Source organism: Harpegnathos saltator, unplaced genomic scaffold (genome assembly GCF_003227715.2).
Source record: "Harpegnathos saltator strain DR-91 unplaced genomic scaffold, Hsal_v8.6 scaffold170, whole genome shotgun sequence".
Taxonomy (NCBI): domain Eukaryota; kingdom Metazoa; phylum Arthropoda; class Insecta; order Hymenoptera; family Formicidae; genus Harpegnathos; species Harpegnathos saltator.
The window spans coordinates 37566-64844 of record NW_020229951.1 but is presented as its reverse complement, the minus strand read 5'-3'; the positions used below and the strand labels follow the sequence as shown (position 1 = coordinate 64844).

At 46.8% G+C, this 27279-nt stretch overlaps 1 protein-coding gene across 2 annotated transcripts in view; it reads right to left on the bottom strand.

Moving 5' to 3' along the window:
- Window positions 1-27279, bottom strand: part of LOC105180752 (cadherin EGF LAG seven-pass G-type receptor 1) — a 76624-nt gene that overhangs the window by 26897 nt on the left and 22448 nt on the right. For both annotated transcript variants that reach the window (XM_011137023.3, XM_019840293.2), the window contains exon 4: window positions 4493-4598. In XM_011137023.3, coding sequence (XP_011135325.1) covers window positions 4493-4598 — 106 coding nt within the window. The remainder of the gene's footprint in view (window positions 1-4492; window positions 4599-27279) is intronic.

Sequence of the window (27279 nt, the reverse complement as noted above, 5' to 3'; positions counted from 1 at the left end):
GAAACCATTCTCTGCATGATTTATCGGTGGGAGCACTTTCATCATAAGTTTCCACGAGTATTCGATGAGCTTCAGCGGCTGTTTTCTTCAAATGAAAACAGAAAATGAGAACTTCCCGGAAATGATACTTTTTTGGCTCGAATTTCGACATTTTCGACATCAGATAAACACGATGTTATTGTTACAAACCCAAACGTTTATCAACTGAATATCATTGTCAGATATCAAAACTAAAAAATAAAGTCTTTTGCAGACATTTGAGGTTAGAAAATTACATAGTACAGCAATTGACCGCCAGATGGACCGAATTAATTCACACAACTAATATCTCCCGTTATCGACAAACTTCGTTCGTTCGTGTTCGGTAGGTTTGACATTTTCGCTCTTTTAATATCCCCTGTTGATTTCAATCCCATTGCTCGTTCATCTCCCTCGACGCGGAGTCCGTTCCGGCCCGGAATAATAAACCGATTTCTTCCTCTTTCTTTCGCGTTATCGTCCCCGCCCGCATTTCGTCCTAACCTCCGCCGCCATTTCCGCGGGAACGAGCGCCGCGAGTCGAAAGCGTTCGGGATCGGGGCTAAGGAAATGGCGCGAGCGCGCGAGTCCCGTGGGTTGAATTTATTTTCCTTTTTCAGCGGCCGCGCGCTAACAATAAAATCTGCCGTCCGCCGAATCGCTTCGTGACGAGATTGCAACCGGCGGATTTATCTCCGTCATGCGTTATGACGAGACGGTTTTTCTCCGTCTCTAATAAACCTTCCCCTTGCCGCGACTGTCACATGCGTCCGGCTCGCAGGAAGCGTCGTTATTAATGTCTCGTTTGGGCAGATTGTCTAATCTCGCGAAAGATAACGCGAGTCGCGGGGCGACAGGCGGCCGCTGCCGCTTTTGTGCGCGGCTGATTGATTACCGAGCGCGCGTCCGCGAAAGAGAGTTCCGACACGCCTTCGTGCACACGTCGTGTATAATATAGAACGCAATTTAATGCGCGAGACAGGGTGGACTCGCCACTTCAACACGTCCGGCGCGTTTACAGACGCGTATTCAAAATTACTCGTCCGTTATTCGCGAACAAAACCGCCCGATGCCGGATGCGAATATGTCTTCACTCACTGACGAGACAACGCCGCAATTACGAGGGTGCGTGGATGGCTTGCGAGAGAGAGAGAGAGAGAGAGAGAGAGAGAAAGAGAGAGAGAGGGAGAGCGGATTCTGTCGGTTGACACCCCGACCTCGGAACAGCCAAGCGACCCCGCTCAAACACGTTTATCCAGTGTCGCGAATTTTTCTTCCCTTGTGTGAAATCTGCATGCGTGCGAGCACACTGGAAGAACACGGAAAAACTCGCTCACGCTCTCGCCGGCCCAATCGCGGTCGCGGGAATTTAGCACCTCGTAGAAAAACCACTGACTCGGCTTAAACGACCCTTCCCTTCCCGCGCTGGTGCGCGAAATCGCCGCAGTATTTCCGGCTTACTTCCGGCTTTTTATTCACCATCCTGGCTGGATATCGGTAATTTACGGGTATCGTGTGCGCAGAATAAGGTCTGAACCGGCCGCGAATCGATTTTCCTGGGGAAATCCGCGGAAAATAAGGTAGGTTTCGCGCGCGCGCGCGCGCGCGTTTAGCGCAGTTATTTACTGTGTAAATTGCGGCAATTGAGGAAGCAACGAAACAGAAAAGTGTAGGTTCGAATACGCGGATGCGCGGCGTTCAAGTTGACGAAGGAAGGATCGATACGACACTCTTGCAATCGTCCAAGAGTCATCGCGTTTGCTTACGAACCGGTTGAGTGCCGACTCGTATCACCAGGAGGAAGAGAACGTTTGACCTGAAAAGTTTCTCGTGTTTCGTTTTGCATTTTTACAGCGAAGTGCATCTCGCAGGAACCTCGAAGGATCAAAGGCTGTAACTGCAATGTAGCGACCACAACCATCGCGGACAATATTTGACCTAAAAGGATCCTCGTTTCCGCGCGGATTTTTTCGACGGAGATACTCTTGATCCTCTCGTCCACCTTCCCCCCCCCCCACCCTTTCTCTAATTACAGCTACGACGAAAAAGCGCATTACTGCAACTGCGGCGCGCGCCTTTCGTTCATTTCGAGGCGATGAAACGAGAACGTGCTCGCTCCTTCGCAATTGAATCCGTAGAGAGATTCTTTTCTTATTCGCCACTCCCTTTCAAAGCGCATATACGATATACGAAATCTTTTCATTTCCGTCGGTAAAATGCGGACGAAATTTATCTCCCGGCGAATATAATATCCGCGGCTTTTTGCCGCGACTAACGACTCGGCCGCGCAATATTCGTCACAGTTCCTTTTTATATGCCGTGATTATTACGCGGTCTCCTAGGACGTGAGGACCATTACCGCACTAATTAAATCCCAGCAGCGCAACACGCTTAATAAAAGTCGCGGGGAACGTTCGTCGAATATCGCCTGAGATAATTTCCGTTTATGCAAAAAGGGAAGAGTACGTCAAAGGGTTAAAGCACGGAGGTATTTCATATTAAACGTTCCGAGCAATATATGACGTGGCTTTTTTGCGACATCCTGTATACCACGCTCTCCCACTTGATAGGCGCCAAGGGCGAAATTCATTTCATCGCCAGTGGATCATTAATAATAAGAGCAAAACGCGGCGCCGTCCCGTTATTAAAGAAAATAATAATGAAGCCGTGATGGTCAAACTTCCAACAAATGTAAATAAATAACGAAGCCAGCAAAAGCTCCAGTCTCCCTCCTCCCCTCCCCTCTCTCTCTTTCTCTTTCAGCTCTAAAAATAAACGTGGCTTTGAAATTGCGCTGCAGCTCAATGACACATTAAGAATAATAATACTAATGTAAAACAAGCGATAATGTCGGGCGATTATCTGGTCATTAAGCGCGATTTATCGTTAATCGAACGACAGCGGGGCGTAGCTTGACAAAATAAACGAAACGGGTTTTGCGCAACGTTGCCGAAAGTCGCGAACAAACGAGACACACTTCCAGCCGGCGAATCCCGTTGCATCGTCGTCCCGACGAAAAGTCCTACGTCACCGACACGCAATTAAAACTTGGAAATAGGAACGCCGGTAATTTCCGCTTTGAGCTTCCCGGTGACATTTCCCTTCGCCTCGGCGAAGGCTGCTTTTCTGCCGCTGTTCGCACGATATACGTGATCGCACGAGACAGCCGAAAAGGAGCCGGAATACCTTCTCTTGCTGGCCGCTGACCACGAAGACGCCACGGTTCCACCACGGCAGATATTCCAACGGCTATGTCAGGCATCTTCTCGAATTACCGGGACGCCTGACGCTGGTGACACGCGGTCAAGACATGTCAGATCACTTGGAACATATGACGAAAGTCTCGAATCGTTGCGAGCATCGCTCGAAGACGGAGATTCTTGAGGACTTCGATAATTGAGGAGCTCGATCTCTTGAAAGTTCCGAATAGCGACGATCTCCCGAGATCGTCTCGTGCGATTTGGAAATCTCGAAAGTCGCGAAAGCCTCGAATGACTTGTAGAATCTTCTTGCCGATCGACTATTGTTGCTCGATACGTCTGTTATATCGTATAAAAGTAGTACGTATAACTTATTACATCTATTCTCCGTCATCGTACATAAACATTCGAGATTTTCGAGCTTTTCCAAGAGCGTCCGTCGACAGTCTTAAGTGATATTCGGATTTTTGTACAGCGAGTTAATGGGAAACTTTGAAGAATAGCGACTCGAACGACGCATCACCGGACGTCGTTGTCGTCCGGATGTTTCCGGCAAAACGAGAGAAAGGACGACCGAGAAAGATCCCTTCGCGCGTCCTGCGGCAGCCACGACGACGAGCTTGCGGATCCCGGGGCTTAATTAAAGGGGATTTAAGTGTCGGTGGTACGCGCAACGTTAGGAGTCTCGACGGAAGGTTTTCTCCGCTCTCTTGTCGATATAAAGAGGAAGCGAAATCCCTCTCTCTCTTTCTCTTCCTCGGTCGTTCTCTCTCAGAGCGCGCAAGGACCAAAATGCCGCCACTGGAATTCGCACCTTGGCAGATCCGAGAGGATTCTCGCGCTATATATCTGTACAAGGTGATTCGGTCAGAAGTACAATCGTTTCTCGCCTCGCGTTGAACAAAGAGTGTTCCGTGCCAACAGTTTTACGTCAACATATAAACCTGGTTTTCAGCCGCATCTCGATGACTACCAAGATTCGAGTCGAGATTGGACTGAAAGTCAACTGCGGCAAGCAGTTTAAACCAATATTTGTGTACGTTTCTTCCCGGAGCGCCCTGTGTTCTCGCAGCGTGCTTAACTCGTGCTTTACGTTACGTTTCTGTTGCACTGCGGAGGCAACTGTGATGCGTATAACGACTGAGATATTTCATGTTCAGCTGTGGGATCCTTTCGTCTTTAATCCTCTCGTCAACACAACGAGACCGTGTCTATACAAATACGCGAGAGCTGCCTCATGATAAATAAATAAAGACGCAGGAATGGAAACTCACCTGTACTCCTCCGGCTCCCACGATGAAGAGTAGCTGTACCATGAATAGGGCTGCCAAAAGATTCATCAGGGTTGTGCCTGCCAGGCTCCTTAAGTCAGAGAAGAGGCTGTAACAAAAACACAGCCTGTCAGTGCAACATTCATCCGCGGAGAAGCGAGACGTTCGAGGGTGTAATATTTACGCCGCGAGGTACAAATTGCATGTATAAGCGAGGTTTGCAATCGAAAAATAAACGGGATCCTTGTGGTCGCGATTAAAGGATAACGCAGAGCCCTTGAAACATGGCTAGAGCACGCGCTTCAAGACCAAGCAGGGAGGAGGAGTACTCGGCGCTTGCGCTAAGGTTGAAATAATAACGGATCGTAAATAGTCGGAGGCTTTTCACGAGCACGTTGAATGATCCCCACTGGTGTGATAACGCGATATAAAGAGCGCTCGGGCCGGGCCTGTATATGTGTGTGTATGTGTGTGAGAAAGAGAGAGAGAGAGAGAGAGAGAGAGAGTGAACGAGTAATGCATTACGTTTCGTGCGACAGCACCCGTTCGTAGGAAAGGTATCGCGATATCACGCAAGTCAAGTGTTCGGCAATAAACTTCGCGCGAGACTTCGCGCAAAGGAGCAAGCCCGATAAAAGCGAATCGCGCGTCTCGCGCGAGACGAGCGACACCGACTGCATTCGTCGCTTCTGGGTTGCTGCGTAGCGAATAGCGACGCGAGGGGAAGGGGAGAAGGGGCGCGCGATTCAATCTCGAGAGATGGAATGTTTGTCGTACAACGGAGAGAGAAATGCAAGAAACGAGAAACGAGAATGCGCGAGGAAACATATGCGAGACTTTATTCATAGAAACTGTTTGGGATTGAGACGAGCGAAATTTATTGTGCCAAATGTTGATGCGTATCGTCGCCAGGAGGGAGTGACAGCGCCGCCGGCCGAGTCGGCCGAGCCGAGCACGTTACAGCCGCGACGCACACCTATTTTCCGCCCTTCCGTCCCCTCTTCATCACGCCGAGAGCCCCGTTTTTTAATTAGTAGCCGAAGCCGCAACGTGAGACACATTTGTTGTTGTTTCTCTCTGGCAACCGCAGCACGCAGCGAGAGAGGGAACGGCACGTTTTAAATTATGGATCCGCCCCGGCTGCCTACAATTAAGTGTCGCGAACCGTTCGCGCGAGTCGTCGTCGTCGTCGTCGTGAATAATTCGGCCGTTCCGTGAATAATTCATAAATCGCCCGGAACGGCGATTTCCAAGGTTAGGATGCTCGCTTCGACGAAGACAAAGGGACGACCGCGATAGACGAGAGTTACAAACGAGAGCTATCCCTCTTGCTTTTCAAAGATGACGGAGCCGAGAGGAGACGCCGAGTATCCGGTCAAAGAACGGCCACTGCGGAAAAATGCGATTAATAATCCGGCAAAGGCGGGGTTAGCCCGCGGCTCGAGGATCGATAGGATAAGAAAGGGAGGGGGCGGGGGCGGGGGGAAGGGCGCAACTCCCGAATATCATACCCGACGGCGAAAACGCGCGAGCGTTTCCTCACTCGCGCGAGATGCCGCGACTCGCAATAAAATCACGGACGGAGGATAATCATTTCAGCGAAGTACTTCGCGCGTCGGGCGAAAGTTGCGCCCGCCTTATCGCACAGTTCCCGGAATATAACGCGTTCATCCCTCAGTGGGAGGAACGGGAAAGAGGATGTTAATTCTCGGAGCGCGTCTGCGGCAGGCTCGCAAGAGATGCAGCGCGACTTGCGTCTGATTTACCGGCGCGGCATCGATATTCGGCTTATGCAGAGACCGAATGTATCGGCGTCCCTTTTTTTGGGTCGTCGGGCGGAAGCGGCTCTGCGGGCGTAAATTCACATTGCCGCTCCGGCAAACGGCATTGTACGTGCAACCGTGTACAGCGACAATGCTGATCACCCGCGCCCACTCTATCGCGCGCGAGTCTGGCCGCTCTTCCTGTATTAAAGTTCTTTAACCTTTAAGGGAGGTCGGATTCGAGAAATTCAAATTGAAAACTCGCTCTATTACGTACCTTTGCGTGTTTCTGCGCGTGATACTCGCGTGCGCGCTGTAGAAACGCAAGAAGAAACCCAAAGAACGGATAAATAATAAGAACGTGTCGATACGACACGATCCCCCGCACGGTGAGTAATTATTATTGTTTGATGATGAGTCCCGTTTCTCTGCTATTGTTATTCCGCTGCGGTGTGCTTGATGTCGTAATTGCACGTACGTTACGGACGGAGTTTCACGCCGCTGCACTGACGAGTTTCATGAGGCATGGACGCAGGCGAGTGAGGCTGCTCTCACAATTGTTACCGCGAGTTACGTGTAATCGATCCGTATCAATCTTGAAACAACGACGAGATAGGAAGAAGGGAGGAGAGAGAGAGAGAGAGAGAGAGAGAGAGAGAGAGAGAGAGAAAGAGAAAAAGCAACAGAGAGGCATAATGATCCGTTCCTCCCGCTTCTCGGAGCGTCGGCGCCGCTCGCTTGCTTCTACCCGGCATTGAAAGTTTTATCGCATGAATTATTCACGAGGATGGACGCGCGCGTGGTGCGGAGGAGAGATCGCGCGCAGAATTTCAGGGATACACAGTGCCGAACTGTCTGCGCGCGTACGATCGTGTGGCCTGCCTCTACTACCCCCTGTTACTCTCCCTCGCTCTTTGACGACAGTCATCTCTCGCAAAATTCGATTACCTTACGACGGGCTTCTTCCCGTACATAATTATCCTCGGTGTCGCGCGCGAATCCTCCTTCTTTTCCCACCGCTCTCACCCCCCGCATCCGCGACGTAAATTCGATCTCGAGGTTTCGGAGGAATTGCATCTTGTCGGCCCGCTTGCGGAATCTTATTTAGACCATCAGCACCCGCGCAAAGTGACGGCGACATCGATCCGTCGCAATTTGCCGTCTTCAAATAATACGCAGCGTGTAGCTGCTGAATTCCGAGCGGCGCCGTCGTTTCGACGCTCGTTTCGCCCGCCGCCGTCGCCATGAGCGGGCATAATGGCGCGTAAGAAAATATCTCGGGGTAACGTCGGGGTGTTGATCGAGCAGCAGTCTGAAAGCCACGCCATAGATGAGCTCCCACGCGACGCTGCTATCTCCAAGGACGATGGCATCCAAGGGGCGATGAAGGCATCGTTCCTGATAAGCGGCGTGACGTGGCGTCGCGGTTTATCAAGGCTCCGACGAGAGAAGATACGACCTTCGGTCACGAGGAGCTTTCGCTTCTTTCGTCGGGCCGAATGAACCCGAAACAACGTGGGAACTTCGTGGAAGCTCCAAGTACAAATCCTCGCTCGCGCGCTTCTCGTCCCTTTAAACGGATCATTATTTGCGATTATACTCAGTCCAGGGAGAGAACGTCATCTCGTGACGATCAGATCCAAGTTCAGTTTCGTAACCCGGGATCAAATTGTTAAACCGTATTTTCCTTCCCTGGCAGCATTGTTGCCCGCGAGGACGTCTCAACGTGAAACTCGTCATCTAATTATCTCACCTAATTATACTCCCTCTTTCTCTTTCCACTTTCCCAACTTGCGTTTTATTATTATTTATCTTATTATCACTTCCGAATCCAATTTACACTCGACCAGCGGCACGGGCACTTGGTCTTCATCAGAAGCGGCATCTGCCGCTCGAGAACTTAAGCCGGACTTATGAGCTACTCTGACAACTTTGCGTCTCGTTCCTCGATCTCGCCCGTCGGCCTTCCTCGGGGGAAGACGACGCGGCGACCTCTCGAAGGTTATATTGCGGATTACGAGGTGACTCGCGAAAACTTTCTCCCCCTCTGGCCCGCTCTCGTCCCATCGGCAGCGTTTTTCCCGCGGCTAATTACACGCGGTACTTACACGTCTCGAGCCTCGAGCTTGATGTACGACCGTAACGCGCGTCGTAACCGAGTCGAAGTTATAACTCGATAGAAGCGCCGCGGCAACAGCGAGCATTCGCTCGCGGAGTAATTCCAGACTTACGTACGACCTTCACGCCGCCGAGCGCCAGCGGCGACGTGGGCTTTAAAAGCGGAAATATTCGTAAAATCTAAAAATACCTTTCCGCGACCTTTCCTCCATCCGTGTGTGTACTTCTCTCCTCGGCGGGCCGGCAACGCTATCAGACGCGACCACGTAAAAGTTAACGAGGCTGTCGAGGCTATTATCGAATATCGACAGACGCCATCTCGTAATCGCCATCTCGTAATTCGAGACAGTTCGGTTAGATCTTCGTTAAAAGGCACTGCCACTATTCGGCGGAATTCGGGTAATCGCTGCCGTGAATCACCTCGCTGCGCCGGCCGCCGAGGCATTGTAACGGCGCCCTTCAACTGCCGCTGGCTTTCACATGCCAGATTGTCGATAGAGAAATTCTGTCTAAACGTCCAACAGACAACAGACATCGGGGCGCCCGGGAGTGATGCGGGGAGCAGCGAGTTCGCGAAGAAACTTTGCCCGCAAATCGGACGCAGTCGGAAGCAGTCGCGCGTAACAGCTCGCTCGCGCTCGATCGTCTTTTCGTGATTTCGGTGTCCCGTTTCCCCGCCGCGAGTTTATTCATTTTATTCCGCCGTCAAGGTACTCACGCTCCCGAGAATCTCGAGCGTTACAAAGAAGTGGCTGGATACAACGTTGTTTTGACGTCGCAGAGCCGCCCCTTAATGGCCGGACAATCAGAAGCGACGCGACGTTTTTACTGCGGGCGGGCATCGTAAAAAGGAGTCCGTGGGCGAAATTCGCGTGATGCGAGACGAGTCGTTCGAGGAGGAATTTTCGAAGGAAAAAAGAAGGAGAAAGAAAAATAGAGGTGGACCGATGGACGACCGACAGTCCCTTAAGCCGGCGGGATCCTTCTCGACCCACCACCTCTCTTCAGATCTAAATCGCACCCACGGGAAAGCCGTTACGCCTCCGCGAACTTTGCCGGCGCGAAACTTTCGAGCTTATTAGTCTGAATCCTTTCGCCACCTCTCTCATAACAAAATCAGACCGACCAAAGTACTCGCGCTGGTGGAGTTCTTGCGGGAAACAAAGAAAATGAGCGGAGGTTTTCTGAAAATCCCCCGCGACACGAGCTCTTCTCGCCATCCTCGCTTTTTAATTCCCATCTCCTCCTGGACTCCGTTTCCTCCGATTCAATTCTTTCACGCCAGCAGCACTTTACTACCTTCAAGCCTGAAATCGCACACACCGAGATTTCGGTATCTCTCTGTGCGATTCACGATTCTCTCTCTCTCTCTCTCTCTCTCTCTCTCTCTCTCTCTCTCTTGCACAGCAGTCACGATCGGCACAACTGTCCCGTTTGGATGAATCTCGGTGCTCTGTTATTTCGCGTCGCCGCGCGCCGAGAGCGTCGCGCGCGAACGAATCGGGTTTTGCAACGGTCGGTTTTTTTTATTACCCCCGGCAGATTTGCAATGGAAATCCAGGATAGTCGGTGTTTTAAATAGCGGAATCGCCGGAAATCAACTTCTAATCCGTCGCTCTCTCGCGCTATTTTAATCGAAATGCGCGGATGCGCGAAACGTGAGGCCTTGTCGTGATGCACGTGCGCAAATATCGACGCGATTTCGCGAAAGTCGACAATAAACGGTAACTGGATTCTCGGGCGGAATCGCGGCAAAAATATTACGTTTAACTTACAGGCAAGCGAGAATGAGAGCCTTTGGAACGATTTGAGCGGCGGACTCGGGGCCGGAAGCGCCGCAGAGGAGAGAACGCTCGATGACAATACCATGAAGAGCTGCCGATAAAAGCGAAGGAAAAAAATTGCTGAAATTGGTAGAACATTCCGCGAGACACGACTCGCCGCTCGACGAAAGATTTTATGCTCGATGGCTCGATCGAAAAATTCCCTCTCCATCCTCTCGCGACGCGCCGAATGTTATTCAATTTAAATGGCGATTTAAAGTTTTTCGGGTCATAATGGGAATAAAATCCGGCTGCTGCGCTAAATGTTCCGTTATTTTTCCGACGGCTCTCGGCAACGGTGGCGCAGCGTCGCGTCGAAAAAGGACGCAACACGGAGCCGTTGCAGCAGTTAAACTTTATTTCCCCGTTGGGTCATTGAAAATTTACGGTCGCGCGAAGTTACTCGGAAATACGCACGAACGACGTGATTTCAGGTCTCACCGGTGGAGAGAGATCACGCGGGCTGACATGTGCAGCCGGCGTTTTCACTTATCTAATGAAGTCGCGAAAGCTCTGACGATCGCGAGTGCAAACAATTTCTACTCGGAGGGGGATCTTTTGATGCTGCAAAGATGGCAGTCGTGTGAAAGGCTCGCGTCTTATCTCTTCGTCTACGTGCAGTATCTCTCGTTTCCGCAAAATAGCCAAGAGAGCCACAGACACACGAGACGTTTTCAGCCCGAGAGCGATCAAACTATGTCAACATTAATTAATCTTTGGACCTTTGCTCGCCATGCGATATGTTTGTGCTGCCGTGCTATCCATATATATATATATATATATTTCTTTTCTTATTTTTTGGCACACGCGTGCAGTTTGATCGTATATGTGAGATCGGAGGCAGCTCTCGTACGTCGCGGTTTTATATTCTCGCCAGAGTCGCACTGTGTCGCGAAATCAGCAGGAACTCTCGAGATATGTACCTAGGCTTTTTCGCGCACGGAACGTTTGTCGGGTTAAGAAGTATAAATTGCGCACGGACTCCTCGTCGCCTTGCGTTTCCAGCCCGTGAAGCACGGCTCGAGGCGCGAGAAGCTTTTGAAATTCAAGCCGTCGCCGCCACCGTCTCTTTCGTTCGTGCATCACGTTATCGCTTTATAACCAACCGACTATTCATCCGCCACAGTGAGGCTAAGTATCTCTCTCTCTCTCTCTCTCTCTCTCTCTCTCTCTCTCTCTCTCTCTCCCCCCTCCCTCCCTCCCCCCTCTCTCTCTCGTTCTTCCTCCTAGCCTACTCTAGGCTGTCTCCTCCGTCGTACGTGTCAATCGCGCGTCTCAAATTTTACGGCACCGCTCGTGTATTCCGCGTTCAACGTGAAACGCGCGGTCGGGTCGAATTCATTCCTCCTCGAAAAAAAAAAAAAAGAGAAACACGTCGCACATAACTTCGTAGCTTCGAAGGGCTCGAAAACTTGACATCCGCGCGATTACAAAGTCATTCGGGGTAGGATATAAAAAGCGGAAAATGTTCGATTAAAAAGTATGCAAACGAGAGGAAAGGTCTCGATCTATTGCGCATCGGTCTGCGCTAGCTTGGCACCTTTAAGCTCAGTACCTTGTATCGAGCTTAAAATATATCGGTATTATCACCGACGGAGAGATACTAAGCGGAAATCTCTTTCGTTCTTTCCTTCCCAGAATGCGTTGCCTCGTTCTATCATCAAAGCCATGCGCTGTCGCATGCACCCAACCAACGGAAGTATATATCCAATATATCCGGAAGTTTGCCCGAAGAACGCAATGTGGAGATACTGTGACCGGCTACCGGTATGAGCTGCGATTGAACAGGTAAATATTTTATTTCCGGCATATATATTCGCAATTTTATACGACATACGAAATGTTTGTTTTGATGCTCGTAACGAGAGACAACACGGCTCGTTTTCTCCCTCAGGTAAATCAACATGCAGCTGTGTAGCTTACAAATGGAATTACTGTCCGACAGAATTACGTGCCGACGGAAAAGGAAACGATCGTCGTCGTCGAATTCGTCCAAATCGTCGTTGAAAGTCTGTATTATCGAGACGGTGCGGACAAGTGTGCGCATGGAACAGAAATTCGTCGGCGCGAAATAGTTCGCCAAGTAATTTTTATCATCACATTACGATTTTTTCGCGCAGCGAATTAATATTGAAATAAAATTGAAATTCGGACGAAGGAATCCCAATAATGACGAGCATTCGATGGAAAACTCCCGCTATCGGAAAAACTTCCGATGCAGCGCGTCGGACGTTGTCGTTGCAATAAAGACAAAATCGCGAGTTCCTTCGGGTCTTATCGCCCTCGGCGAACTGCACACTGGAGATTCCTCCATCCCGATGATTATCCGAGAGTAGGGCTCGTATTGTTCGACTTGGACGTCGGAAAATGCGACAAGGTAGTCGGACATTTCAGAAAGCGTATTTCTTTTAATCAAGCGTCGCTCTCTCTCTCTCTCTCTCTCTCTCTCTCTCTCTCTCTCTCTCTCTCTCTCTCTCTCTCGATTTGAATTTATTCTGACAATATTCACGACGCAAGATAACAGAAGCAGTAGCGAGGAAATATAGTATTATTGATATAATCGTCTTGTTGATACTTGATACTTTACATATTGTTGATACAAGAGAATTTTAAACGCATCTTATCACGGCGAAAATAAAATACGATTGCAAGTTTTAGCAGATAATGTTTGTAAGATTTTTCTTATCTCTGTTAACTTTAAACGATGTTTCTCTTGTTCACGTGTAAGTAGAATTTCTCCTCTCCTCTAACGGTTCGGGGTAAATTTTAAGCAACTGTGTTATAAAACGACTTCGTGTGGAGTTCTCGAAAACCGCCACAAAGAGAAATTTCGAGCTTGAAAAACAACATTTATGAGGGAGAAGGAGCGCACGCACGAGGATGTAAATGCAAAAGAGGTCACAAAAAGGATATACAGCGGACCAGATATATACCGCGGTGTGTCGTAATTAGAAAGCAGCTATCTGGCGAAATATAAATTCAGTCTGAATAAAGTTACGGCGTTGCGATGAACAATGCGCGTCGCGGCATTGCGAGGAGTACGTTCAAAAAAGAATCACGGCTTTTGTTCGCCGTCGCCATTTTTCCGCGCCCGGATAGTTTTCAATGTCGCGATTAATGAGCGAGGAGATACAACAAAGGGCGAGTACTCGTGAAATAAATTCGCAGAGCTACAAGTGGTTTATATGGCGCAACAATGGCGCGCGGGCGCTATTTTGAGACACGGCTGAGACAGAAGGAAGGATTTTGAATACCGGCGATCCTCGAGCGCTCTCGTGCATTTGTATACCGCGGAGCGCGGATGCGATTCAGGAACGATATTTTCCGAGAAACTGAGTTTAATAACAATTTCCCCGGGACGAATCTGACATCTCGTTAATAATGAAGCTATCCAAGAATTTTTTTCTTCTTCTCTTTCGCGTCATCTGCTATGAGTGTTCAAGCCAACGTATAAGCGCGTGCACGACAAAAAAGTTCAGATAATCTTATTACTCAGCGAGAGAGAGAGAGAGAGAGAGAGAGAGAGAGAGAGAGAATATTTCTGCGGGCGAAGGATCCGGCAAGGCGAGCTGATACTTAAAAAGGAAATAGCGCTACGTCGGACGTTCTCGCGACTTGATGTAAAACTTTCCTCACGACGATAATCGGCCGGAACTTCTAATAATTTAATTCAATTACGTCACATCTTTCTCTCCTCTCTCTCTCTCTCTCTCTCTCTCTCTCTCTCTCTCTCTCTTCTAACCTCCCGACGGGATACACCGCCCGGAATCTCGGGACTTCACCCGCTAATGGACAGAAGCATTTCACGGTTTAACGTCGCGATGCTAGCTTTCCATTAAAGCCGTAATGTAATTCCCGCGTGCTCTGTGTTATCGCTCGCTACTCTATTTCGCCGTTGCGTCGTTAAGAAACTGCAGCCCTGCTCTGTTTGCATGGGAATGTGAAGAAAGCAACGCGTGGCTCCTGATAACGCGCTGCGCTCGCGCTAATAATTATTCACATTTAAGGTAATAATATCGCATCTTGTGGAAGATGATTGGAGATTGATTCCGAGCACGTTCTTGGAAATGTTTCGTCAAAACAACGAGAGAACTTCGTACCGATAAGTCCGCGAAATCCCCTTTTCGCTGAGTTACAAGCCCCGTCGTGCTGTGAATATTTTCAGTAGAAACAGTCAGCGTCTGATCGGACTTCCGTGCCGCGCGGAAGACTCGAAATTTCGAAATCATTTAAATTAATCCTACCCTTTCCGTCGTATACTCGAAAATTCGCACAGAGTAAAAATATTTGCACGGCGTTATTTGCATAAAGCGACGTCATCACGATGTTGCCCGGTTAAAAATGGAGGCAAACTTCCCATTACATGCATTTACGCGCCGGCATTCTGGAGCAACAGCCCAAGTCCATTTCGCTTCGTCGTCACCTCGGCGAAATCCCTTTAAGACCTTCGCTACGTTTCGACGAGACTTGGGTCAACGTTGCGAGTTTACAAAGACCTCGGCGAACTTTCGAATCGTTTGTCCTTCCCAACGTGCGCACGATTTGCGGAATCTCGGAACGACGCGATTCCACTACCAGCGGAACGATCTTTATCAATGTCATTGCAAAAGTCTTGTAATGTGGCGAACTTAAAGAAACACGAAAGCATTTCCGAACTTGGACTCGCGATCTCTCCCGTATGGAAGAAATAATGTCTCGGGTAAACTCGAACGAGGGAGGACGGTTGGGGACCGGGTTGGGGATTAAACTCGACGCCGCCGCAATAATCCGTGATTAATAACGCCGTGCAAACAAAAAATTGCCGATATAAGCACGCCCGAGTCGAAGACTTATCTGGCCGACGCGATGTATTTGCCGCGTTCAAATATTTATTTTCATAAAGAGTGCTTATCGCGTCCAACCAAACGAGCTTGCATTAATTATGTGTCGTTACCACCGGCTATTATAAGCAAAGCGTTTATTTGCTGAATAGCGTGCTTGTCCAAAGACCGTAGTGCAAAATCGTCGCAATGTTCGATAAAATTGGAAAAAAAAGAGACCGATCTCAGATATCGGATATCTCTCAAATGTCGCGATTCCCTTCTGTACGACAGCAAAAGTCCACGGCGGATTGGCGGATCTGCGACTAATTAGGTCACGAGCCAGTCGGCCTAACAATCCGCCCGGATAGCGGAAGATATCGCGCAAGCGCTCGAGAGGAGGAGAGGAGGAGGGAGGGTGGGTATCACTAAAATCTCGGCCGGAAGTTGAGAGCGATCGAAGACAATCGCTTGCAATTGGCCACACTGTAATATCGTAGCCTCGTGTATCCGGGCGGCTGATGGAGCTTTACAGCGGGCGCGACATTGCCGGCCAAGCTTCGCGAGATTTACGAGACAGCGCGCGATTGCAACATAAATAAAACGATAAATCATGTATCTTTGCGCGTAAGATGGTTTGAGTAAGAGGAAGGGTGATAAATTGTTCCTTGCGGAACAGCTCGAAAATATACTTATATAATATAAATAAACGTACGATAAATTTTCCTATTAAAATTGTAGTGACAATAAACGTCGGTAACGCGCACGATCGCGGAGGGTGGAATTTACGTTTTGCCCGCTCGCCGGTCTCGCGCAACGGCTTCCTTTTATTGCCGAAGAAAAGCGCAATCCGCGCGAAACTCGCTCCTCCACGAGGCCGCAACTTTGTCGCATACGTGGCTGCGAAATATGGGGGGATCGATTCATGAGCTGGGAAACTTGCGCTTTGCATAAAAGCATCGTCCCGAGGCGACGGCGCAACTTTCTTCTTATGTTCGTCTTCATTAAAGTTCAAACTCGTCCTGAAAGGCGAAACTCGCGGGAAAATTACGGAGAGCGTACTCGAAAAGTAGACCGATCGCGAGCACTGCAGGCGATTTACCGTGAGCCAACCAAGCGCCGCTCGTACCTCTCTCCCTCCTCCGCTCCGCAAATGCAGTGTGCAAGATATATTAAACCACTGATAACACTTCGTAACGCACGGTGGGATTATAAAGGGAAGAGGAAGGTAGAGAAAGAGAGAGAGAGAGAGAGAGAGAGAGAGAGAGAGAGAGAGAAAGAAATTAACGTCACGATAAATAATAATTGTGGCGTAACAAATGCTCAACACTCCAGCGATTGCGGCATACATCGCCGACATCTCATTGCGAGAAATACCAATCACGAGAGAGAAGAAAACAACATTGCAATAAAGAGCAGGAGATCCGTGAGCATGTGAGTTCCATTTTCCTACATGGAGATTGTACTAAATTCTCCACGATGCGGAAGAGATATTTTGAGATTTTATAACTTTGCCTGACGTGAATGCAATTGCGATGCGATCTGACTGTTGGCAAGAATTCGGCTTACTAATCGTTGCAACCTCGTTCACAACGCAGAGAATGAGGAAGGGAGAAGAGAGAGAGAGAGAGAGAGGGGAAAAACAATGCGCCCTTGACCCTTTATTGATCTGAACGTACATAGATGATGACGAGATAAGCAAGCCCCGTGCATTCCATTCCTTCCAGGAGGCACGCGAAAATACGAGAAAGGATTCTATCGATCCCCGCCACCGTTGTCGTCGTCGTCGTCGTCGTCGTCGTCGTCGTCGTCGTCGTCGTTGTCGTCGTCGTCGGAGTTCGTCCGACTTCGCGTTTGCAATGCAGCATGAATCCTAATGGCACGCCAAGTTTCCGCAAGTTCGCAGTATCGCACCATGAATAATCATTGTCTGGCCGCGAGACAATTAATAAAGGTACGAATATGCTGATCTACGAATATGATGACGGGGCGAAATTGATTATTTAACACAGGGCAGATGCGCGAGGCAAAGTGCAGCAACAACCGTTTGTTTGTAATTACAATTCCGGCCGAGCCGACAACCCGTCGACGAGTGCGAAACGAAGAGACATAATGGGGAAACGTAATGAGATATTAAAATCCTGATTTCGCATGGATTGAAAATTACGACGTAAAGTGCTGAAATCGATCGCGTAATATACGTTATAATTGTTAAATGCGCCGTACGTAAACTATGTCGCGTCACTTGCAACAGCCAATGTAATAAAAACGCGAACATCCCGTTATAAGAGCCGCTTCCAATCTCCCTCGCTTTCCGTGCATTTCAATTAATTAAGGTCAACCGTATCCCGCCCCTCCTTTGTTTGCAAGACGATGCGATAATGTGCATACAAGCAACGCCCGCTATCACCGTCTCCCCGCGCGATTTTTCACTTCAACCCGATAGCAAGCGAGATACACTGAAGCGAGATACATAGAAAAATATAGTTGAATTAACTATAATCTCACTACATTTTACAGTTCATTTTAGCGTTAACCATATTTTTATAGTTCGTGGCACCTGCAAAATATAGTAGAATAAACACAAATATGTAGTCAATGATTGTCTTAAATAATTGTTTAGTTACTTTTACCACATATATGGTAATTTCTCATTCACAAATATAGTGAGATTTAATATTCATATAGTTACATCTGTCATTTAGCAAATATTCTGGTATTATATTGACTATATAAAAGAGTTACTTTTACCTACCATTTTATATTTGCATCCATACAATAATTTTAGTTTAACTTACTATAATTCTTAGTAAAAATATTATATGGTTGGTTATACTATGCCTACATCGTAATTATTACCGATATTATGATAATACTACTATATGGTAATATTACTATAAATATGATATCTCGGACCATAATTTAGTTACTATATCATTATAGTTCCAAATATCATATACTTTTCTCTCAGTGTAGATCGTAAAGAAATATTGTCAAGTACATTTTGTCGCGACTCGTCTTTGATTTCCCGAAAATTGTCTCATTAGATCTCACTGAAACGCGCCTCGCGATTCTCTTAATTATGGAAAATCCTCTTATCTTATGATTTTGTAGAGCGATGCTGATCCTGATAAAAGCGAGCGAACTCGTGATTATTCGGTGCTCCCTCCCTGACGAATCGATACTCATCGAAATAGCGAGTAACTTTTGTAATAAGTTCCATAACGAATTGCCCGACCGGCACGGAGTAAAGTTCAACGATCGTAATACATTCTCCAACGGCGTGTTGCAATAGTGCACTTACTGCGTTAACTCTCATAGTAAATCATTACGCGTTCGCGGAATTAGTGGCTGCATCCTTCCCGATGCGCACAGAGGGCTTTCAGCTTCGAAACTAAGTTCCCCTTTAATTAAGTGGGAAAATGATGCCGCGCAGCTGACGCATGGTTGCAATGCAATTATGATAACTTTTGCTGCCTTCTCCGAGCGATTTTACGCGTGTCGCTCGTCTCTCAGCCGTCTGTCCGCGGAACGCGCTCGACACAATGACGAATGAGAGAATCGAGAGAGAAAGAGAGAGAATCGAGAGAGAGAGAGAGAGAGAGAGGGAGAGACGAGCCACGCGGCAAGGATCGTTTCGCAAAGGGAATAGATTATTTCGCGCCTATGCGCACGCACATGGGGATTGCATTTTTGCATTATGGCGACGGCGAAGTGTGCTGCAAAACGTGTGCTTTAGGCGGCCATAGTGCGCCGCGAGTTCAGCCCGATGCGACGCATTGCATACATGATGCCGAGCGGCACGTTTCGCCAGACTTGCCAATTTCCACGGCAAAATGCCAAAGTTTATTCGCTGCATACGTGCAGGGTCGAAAGGTTCGCGGGAAAACCCTCGCTAAGGACTCCCGGTGTATCTTTCGTTGCCCGCCTTATAACGTTATTACGCCCCACTATGATGTCTCCCATCCTCTTCCTCTTTCTCTTTTGCTCGCCTGCTTATAAATTCATACGCGGCGAACTTGCGGAGAATCCTACACCGAATTTCCTTCAATTTCCGATGCATTGCCTCCGATAATTGAGACCGTTACATCGGCTGATTATTTTAATTGGGTCGGTACCAGATCCGACAGTATCAGTTAATCAAGCCCGACAATATCACAGCGTTCTCCCCAGATTATTTTGCTAATTGCATCGTTGACGTATGAGTACAATAGGAAAAAAATTTAGTATCTCTAACGAAACTGTTTAGTTGAGGCATTTTTTAATAGTAACTAAATATCTTGTTTTATGTAACAAAATATTTAGTTGTCTCAACTAAATATATTTTCCTGCTTTGTTCTCTGGACCAAATAACTTTGTTCTTAGACTTCATGTATAAAAATTAAGCATTTTAGTTATTTTATCCATAAAAATTACATAATAACGAAATATTATTTTACATAAACTAAGATAATGCTCAATGGATACTATTTTGTCTTTCTGTGCACTAAAATTTAGATTTTATATATTAAGAAAAAATTATAGTATTTTTAACAAAATTCATATAGTTGAAGCTTTTTGGTTGCTATAACAAAAGTATTATGTCATACGAACAAACCGTAATCAAACAAGATATTTGTTTAGGAACTAAACAGTTTTGTTGGCTATATTTTAATCAAATTATTGGATTGGCAAGAAAGTAATTTCGGTCTGCGCCAATAGATAGCGTTATGTTTGTGTCGTTATTCTTCTGTCAATGTTATAATTTTTTTCTTTTCAGATTTGGTAGTTGACACTCTTAGGTTACTATAGAAACAAATTCCGAGTAATTTTGTTTACAACTGTTGGTTTACGGTCAATTTTAACATGGAGTACAAAAATGATCATTTTCGACATATTTTACTTTTTTATTTTCCTAAAGGTAAGAAAGCGGCTGAGATTCACAAAGAGATATGTGAAGTTTATGGTGTTGGTTGCATAACAGAACACACGTGTCAGAATTGGTTTAAAAAATTTCGTTCTGGAGATCTTTCACTTAAAGATGACCAACGTTCTGGCCAACCTTCTGAAGTTGATGAAGACAAAATGAAAGCCATAATTGAATCAAATCGTCATATAACTGTGCGAGAGATTGCAAAAAGGTTAAATGTGTCACACAGAACAATTGAAAATCACATAAGACGTCTTGGACTCGTTAAGAAGCTGGATATTTGGGTTCCGCACGAATTGAAAGAAATTTACTTAACACAACGGATCAATATTTGCGATACGCATTTTAAACGTAATGCAATCGATCCTTTTTTGAAGCGAATTATCACTGGTGATGAAAAATGGATCGTTTACAACAACATTAATCGAAAAAGATCATGGTCCAAGCATGATGAACCGGCACAAACTGTATCGAAAACTGAATTGCATCAAAAAAAGATCATGCTGTCAATTTGGTGGGATTACAAAGGTGTTGTGTATTTTGAGATGCTTCCAAGCAACCAAACGACCAACTCAGATGTTTACTGCCAACAACTTATGAAATTGGAGGAAGCAATCAAAGAGAAAAGGCCAGAATTGGCAAATCGTAAAGGAATCGTGTTCCACCACGACAATGCGAGGCCCCATACATCTTTAGCAACACGTACGAAATTATTGGAGCTTGGTTGGGAAGTGATGTCGCATCTTCCATATAGCCCCGACCTTGCACCATCGGATTATCATTTATTTTGAAGTTTACAAAACTTTTTAAACGGTAAAAATTTCAACAACAACGATGATCTCAAATCGCACTTGGTTGAGTTTTTTGCTGATAAGGACCAGCAGTTCTATGAGCGCGGAATCATGAAGCTACCAGAAAGATGAAAAAAGATCATCGAACAGGATGGAAAATATTTGACCGATTAAAGTTCATTTTTTGTATAGAAAAAATTGAGTTTTATTTCACACTAAAAAATCGCAATTATTTTCTTGCCAACCCAATATTTTGTTGCTACAACAAAATTTTGGTTCACGCAACAATACATTTTTCCTAGTGTAGATGTGAAGATTCATCGGTAATTTGACGGCGCAGCTAATTAACTTTGCGCGATAAAAATTTCACTCGAAATAATTCTATACATTCCTCAACTTTCAGTAAATATCGAGAGATGCCTGAAATTTCGAGAAATAATCTCTTGATTTCAATTCTCGACGTAGAAAAATGCTTAATTTAATAAAGACCACCGCCTTTATCGTCAATTAGTGTCTTGGCGAACTGAACTTTGCTGAATGTTAAAAGAGAAACACCACACGTTAAAACATTATTAGCCTTCGAATTTTGCAGAACTCTCGTTTATCGCGCAGATATCCTTTGATACATGAGGGAGACGTTAAAAGTAACAACTGAACTCACGTCCGACGGCAAACGTGGGATGATAGTCTTTAATAAGTCACGATATCAGTGTCGATAAAGTATTTACGTCGCTCGTAACGTCCACTCGTCGAGAGATCGAAGCGCAATGTCACGTTCCTCGAAGGACACTTTGGCGACCTTTTAGGATTTCGAGTTGCACTTTTGATTTCCCGAGAGAGAGAGAGAGAGAGAGAGAGAGAGAGAGAGAGAGAGAAACCGAGACAGATAGATCTGATTTATCCATCCATCCATCCTTTGACCCAGCGATCGATCGATCGTCTGATCGGCTTCGCTCTCCAATGATGCGCTACGACGGAAACATCCCCGGAGTCACGAAGTGTCTCTTGATTGAATTAATCTAGCGGAAGTGCTCCGAGATCTCTCTCTCTCTCTCTCTCTCTCTCTCTCTCTCTCTCTCTCTCTATCTCTCTCTCTCTCTCACACTCTCACTCTCCCTCTCTCTACACGAACATTTCGATCTTGCAGAATATTCCGAATATCAACTGATCTAATTTTGGCAACCACGTCGAGTCGATCTTCCAACATTACGTGTGATTCGACGTCGCTTCCACGTCGGAAGGAAATCGTAGATAGACGGCAATGCAGAAGTAATTGCTGATGAAAAGCATTCGAAGGATATCTATTTTGTTCCTGTTTCTTCTCTTCGACCAAGTCTAAGAGGCAAATGTCGCGAATTCGCAATGACTTTTAACTCGACAAAGCGAGTATAACTTTTAATTCTTCCGGGGCGTCGCGAAGAAGCGCAAGGAACCGGCGACGAGTCTCCATTTACTTTGATGGCATGACTGTCTGATAAAATCTTACACTTTAAATACTCTTCGAGGGTAAGACTCGAGGTACAACTTTCGCGACGACATACCTCGACGGAGGTGCTCGCTAGAAGCAGCCAACATTAATTACGTAATTAATAGCTTTTTCTAGAGACGCGGCATGAATAGCTCGCGCGTCGACGATGTTATCGACGTGTACGTCGATGTCATGTACGTCGCCGATGCGCCCCGAGAACACTATAAAGGCTCTTGCGATCGAATTAATTGCACGATTACTTTGCCGCAAGTACATATCTCCCCCCCTCGGCGAGCGTGTTGATTTTGCGCTTGATTTTGTGCAGCTCTTACCAGCCTCCGGCAATGTACGTGGGATGTTGCGAATTAGTTGCGCGAACTTTCAGTCATAATTCAAGCAGGGAGACGTTATCCCGGAATAAAATCGCCGGCCGAACGCGTGTCCGAAATTGATTACATCGACGCACCGAGCAACCGCGCGAATAATCACGAACAATTGCGCCAACTCCTGACAAAATTCGAAACTGGGAGATGTTATCTCGGAACGAGATCGCTCAGTGAGCATGGATCGATATAGCGTCGAACTAATTACGCGGAAATATAAAACACGTGGTCCGACGAACATTTCCCTCTGGTAACATTTCGTAATAAACTTGCTATTATATATTTGAGCTAATTATATATTTGAGGAGCATATACCGCGTCGTGCCGCTCGGCTCTTAAAATATTATTTTCCGGCAGATCAATGGCAGTTATTTTTTCCGATGTAAATTCGACGACGGCCGTAAATTGCTATCAATCACCGCCACCGATAATCGATAAATTGCACTCGCTGAAAGGTGCACTTTCAGCAAGTTGGCGGTTCGTAACTGTTCGTTCCAGACCCCGCGCGGTTACTAATAGCGACACGCGCGAATAATGATTGGCAGTATCAAAGAGGGTAATTTGCACCTGCACTTGCAGCCTAATAGGCGATATCGGTGAGAAATGCATTAAACTCACGTGCTCACATGAGAAATGCATTAAAATCATGTGCTAAAATCGACGCATTTTGATGATTGAAAATATTCGGCGATAAAATAATAAACGCGCATGTGCACGGTAATGAAAACGTGTACGAGAGAATACTTAAGACTCACACACAAACATTATCGTCCGACCGTGCGCACCGATAGACACGCGTTTCTTTTCATATTTTTGAGAAATATGTTTCTGCAAATAGCGTGTTTATTCAGTTGGCTGTGTTATTTCTAAAGCAAGATTTACGCTCTCTTGTAATGGGATTCAAATCGGTCACCTTTAAGCGTACGCGAAAACAGATTTTCCGTGTCGCATTTTACGTATCTAAGTCAGAAACAATCCATCATCAGTATCTGTGCTGGCGTCGTTTTCCTCTTTTTACGTTATCCGATTTCTGATTTGGAAAATGACAGTTCCACTCCGTGAAAAATTATATATACTTATCAATTTTTATCAATCAAATGGGTCAAATGCGTCAAATCATATACTGAAGGAGGACCTATCTCTCGTCACATTTATTTTTTACACGGAAATATTTGGCTCACGATGAATCTTTTATGAATTACGTTAATTAAACGTAAAAGATACACGATTAACGTAGCGATTTTGAAGGTTTGGAAAATTCAATAATTTTGAATCCTTTGAGTGCTAAACGAGGTGCAAACATTACGAAAGGAGGGACAGACTACGATGGTTAAGTCGTCATTATTCCAAGCATCTGAAATTTTTGACGCGGAAACGAGCGGCCGAAACGAACGGATTGAAATTTACTGCGTGAAAATTTGGGACAATCAATATACGCGTTGGAACTAAGACATTATTCTGAGAACGTGAGAAAACATAACGGCGATAGGTCACGAGAGATTACGAGGGCGGTGTGTGCGCGGCTCTCGCGAACTAAACTAGTCCAACTTCGCCTGGGCTCGAGTTGCCGTTTTAAGCGTTTGCTTATGCCACGTACGCGAAGCGGTGTGGATTCTCCAAAGTCTCTCGAAATTGCTCCCCGGCGGGCGTAAGCCTCGTTTGATACGCGGATTAGAAACGTTTGCGCAGTGCGCCGCGTAAGAATAAGAGCTAATCTAGCGTGAGGATGAATTGTCCGCCGAGGCGGACCGGCACCAAGAGAATTCTTCATTCAGCCGTCTGCATCGTTGTACTGCGCCGAAATGAGCGCTGGAGGGGTATTAGAAATGACGAGTCGCACATTCGCGCGAGCCAGCCGTCGTGCGATCGGAGAAAAAATTGCGAGTGGACGTCGCGCGTGGAACGCGAAAATACCGCGTAATCCAACATCAATCCTCCCGAAGCGAACCGACTACTTTAAGTCGAGCGAAATCCCGGCATTTCTGTACTCTACGCTCCCTTGTCCCTGGGAGAGAAAGAGAGACATTTTCGAACGTGTATATTCGCACTCGACGTATTTGCATTTCACTTGGCTACGTTTGGTCCGAACGTTTTGATCGTCATCGCCAACGACGCGAAACGTATCCCGAATTCGCGACAGCGACGGAATTTGCCCGATATTCGCCAAAAATGGTCGCCATGCCGGTCGAGGACCAACGGAGACCTCACTTTCGTGGAAATGAGAATTTAAATTCATCAGCAAAAATTGGCCGAACTTTCGGGGGAGCAACGGTGCGGCGGCGGCGGCGAAACGATCGGGCTAACTTCAATCGCGCGCGCTGCGGCGTTTAATTAAAATTTTTCCGCCCGTCTCCTTCGCGAAATTGATATTTCACCGGCGAAAAAATCGACGCGTCACCGCGCCACCATCCTCTCATCCCCGGCTTTTATTTTTGTTTCCGACTCGTCACCGGCGCCGCTGCGTACCATGTCCGCCATGCCATGGTGCCTCGCGAACAAAAGAGCGCGCATGCACGCGGATAGATCTGAAATTTAAATCTCTTGTTCGCGGCTAGGATATCCTGCGATATCCCGCGGGTCGAGGATTTTCAATCGCCATTATGTGCCGGCGGTCTTCTCGCCAGCAGAAGAGTGTGCTGCTTGCTCTCTGAATCTAATTATTCGACTGTGAGTCTTCGTGCGCGGCTTTTCCTACTCGCCCCTCCCCCCGCTCTTCCTCCGGCCAAATCGTATCGCTGTCGCGGAAACGTATTCGTAACGCGACTTTCTTGCGGATCACCGACCTCACGTATATCGCGTCTCAGCAGCGACGACATAGTCCTTATAAGCTGCTTACCAGGGCAAAAATCTCCGCTTTACTTCAGCCGTTGCTCTTCCACGTCGCCGAGCAAGGACCACCCGATCCGTTTCCCATGGACTTTTTTAAAGCCATTACATTCCCTCCTCGCTTCTCCCGCTCGCTCGACGAGCGAAGCGAATTAAGAGCACGAGCGGAATCCGCTCGTCGCCAAGGAATTAGAGCCTTTACAGGCAGGAATAAAGGGAGATGGTAGAAAACGCGGCGATGGTGGTTGCATCGCGGTGCCGATGTCGGATTCCGTGCGCTCGCGAGAGGTCGAAAGCTCGATCGAGCGCACGGAGAAGAACGCGTGGAGACTGAACGTCTGTCAAATGGAATATTAAATCCGCTGTCGCTCTTGCGGAATATTGTATCCAGAGGATACCGGATCATTTTCGAGAACGAAGTTTTGGCGAATTCAATCCTCAACGCTGAACATTTTACTGAAGAGCGGAGCTCGTGCCCCGCGCTTACGCGATTAAAATGCCGTGTGAATAATTAGCCCGCGTAAGTTGAGGAAGGATGTGAAGGAGAATAGACGTCGATGTGGGACTTTGTACCGAGCTGCGAGTGAGAAAGTGGATAAATATGTTCGTGGCTTGACCAGCTGCGCGAACATTGATACAAAGACTTCTCGTAGAAATGCATCTCCGAGCGGCAAAATATTATTCATTTATTCATGAAATGTGCAAATGCTTGATCGAAACGTTTACAGAGAGAAAGATAGATAGATAGTTTATTAACCTGGGGAAACTTCCCCTTAGGTTTCATCAGAAGTACCGGTTCACTCAGACAGCTACACAAGTCTAGCTATCATACAAATCATCAGAGAATGCATTAACATAAAGCAATAATTAACACCACTTAGAGCTCCCTACCTCGCTATAACTGAAATGATAATGAATTATACAGTATAGATGTAACATTTGTGTATTTTTTAAGTTGTTACATGTTTAGCTCCATCGTAGCTACACATTAATATGTGAATTCGAACGAACGTATCGGTATGTGATATCAACTTAACTAAATACGCGTACAGAAATACTTAGATAACGCAAGTTTTATACTAAACTAAACTAAACAGGGGCATACAATAATAACTAGCCTTTGCCGGGGGGCCGCACACGCTGCAGTCTCCACCTCAATGAGGTAGCCATGTAGTCTGCGTCTGAATGCAGGCAACGACGTAGAAGAAACAATTTCTTCCGGTAAAGAATTCCAAAAACTGGCCGCCCGCACAGCAAAGGATCGCCTGTGGTACGATTCTGTAACTCGTTATTGGAGTTAACGACAGTTTTGTTATTGTTGCGCAGCTTTTCTACGGTATACAAAAGCTGCGCAACGATAACGAAAGTGTCGTTAACTCCAATAACGAGTTACAGAATCGCGGTACTGAAGATCTCCGTCCGACATCTAGGCACGAGAAGCCTACCACCCACAGCCCTCGTCTCCCTGGCCCTCTGGGGGGGGGGGGCACGGAGAAATAATCGCATAGATAGGGTGGATCATGCGACAGAAACATAGAAAACAACAAACATCCAATTTGGAAGAGTCTCCGATTTTCCACAGAAAGTCAGTTAAAACCCAGTCGGGACGGAGTCACATGGTTGCGGCGCTGCAGATTTATTATGAAACGTACACACGTTTCATACACGTAAAGAGAGAGAGAGAGAGAGAGAGAGAGAGAGAGAGAGAGAGAGAGAGAAAGCAGTTTGCTTTTTTCAGTAGCCAAGCTACTTTAATCGCGCGACAAAATAACGCGACGGCCACACATGATTATGTACCTAATTAATTACAGCGAGTAAAAAGCCCATTTCGTTGCGTTATTATGCAACGTGCACATGACAGATATCGTACTTAAATTCAAATTCGTATCTTCCTTCTGTGAAATAAATAA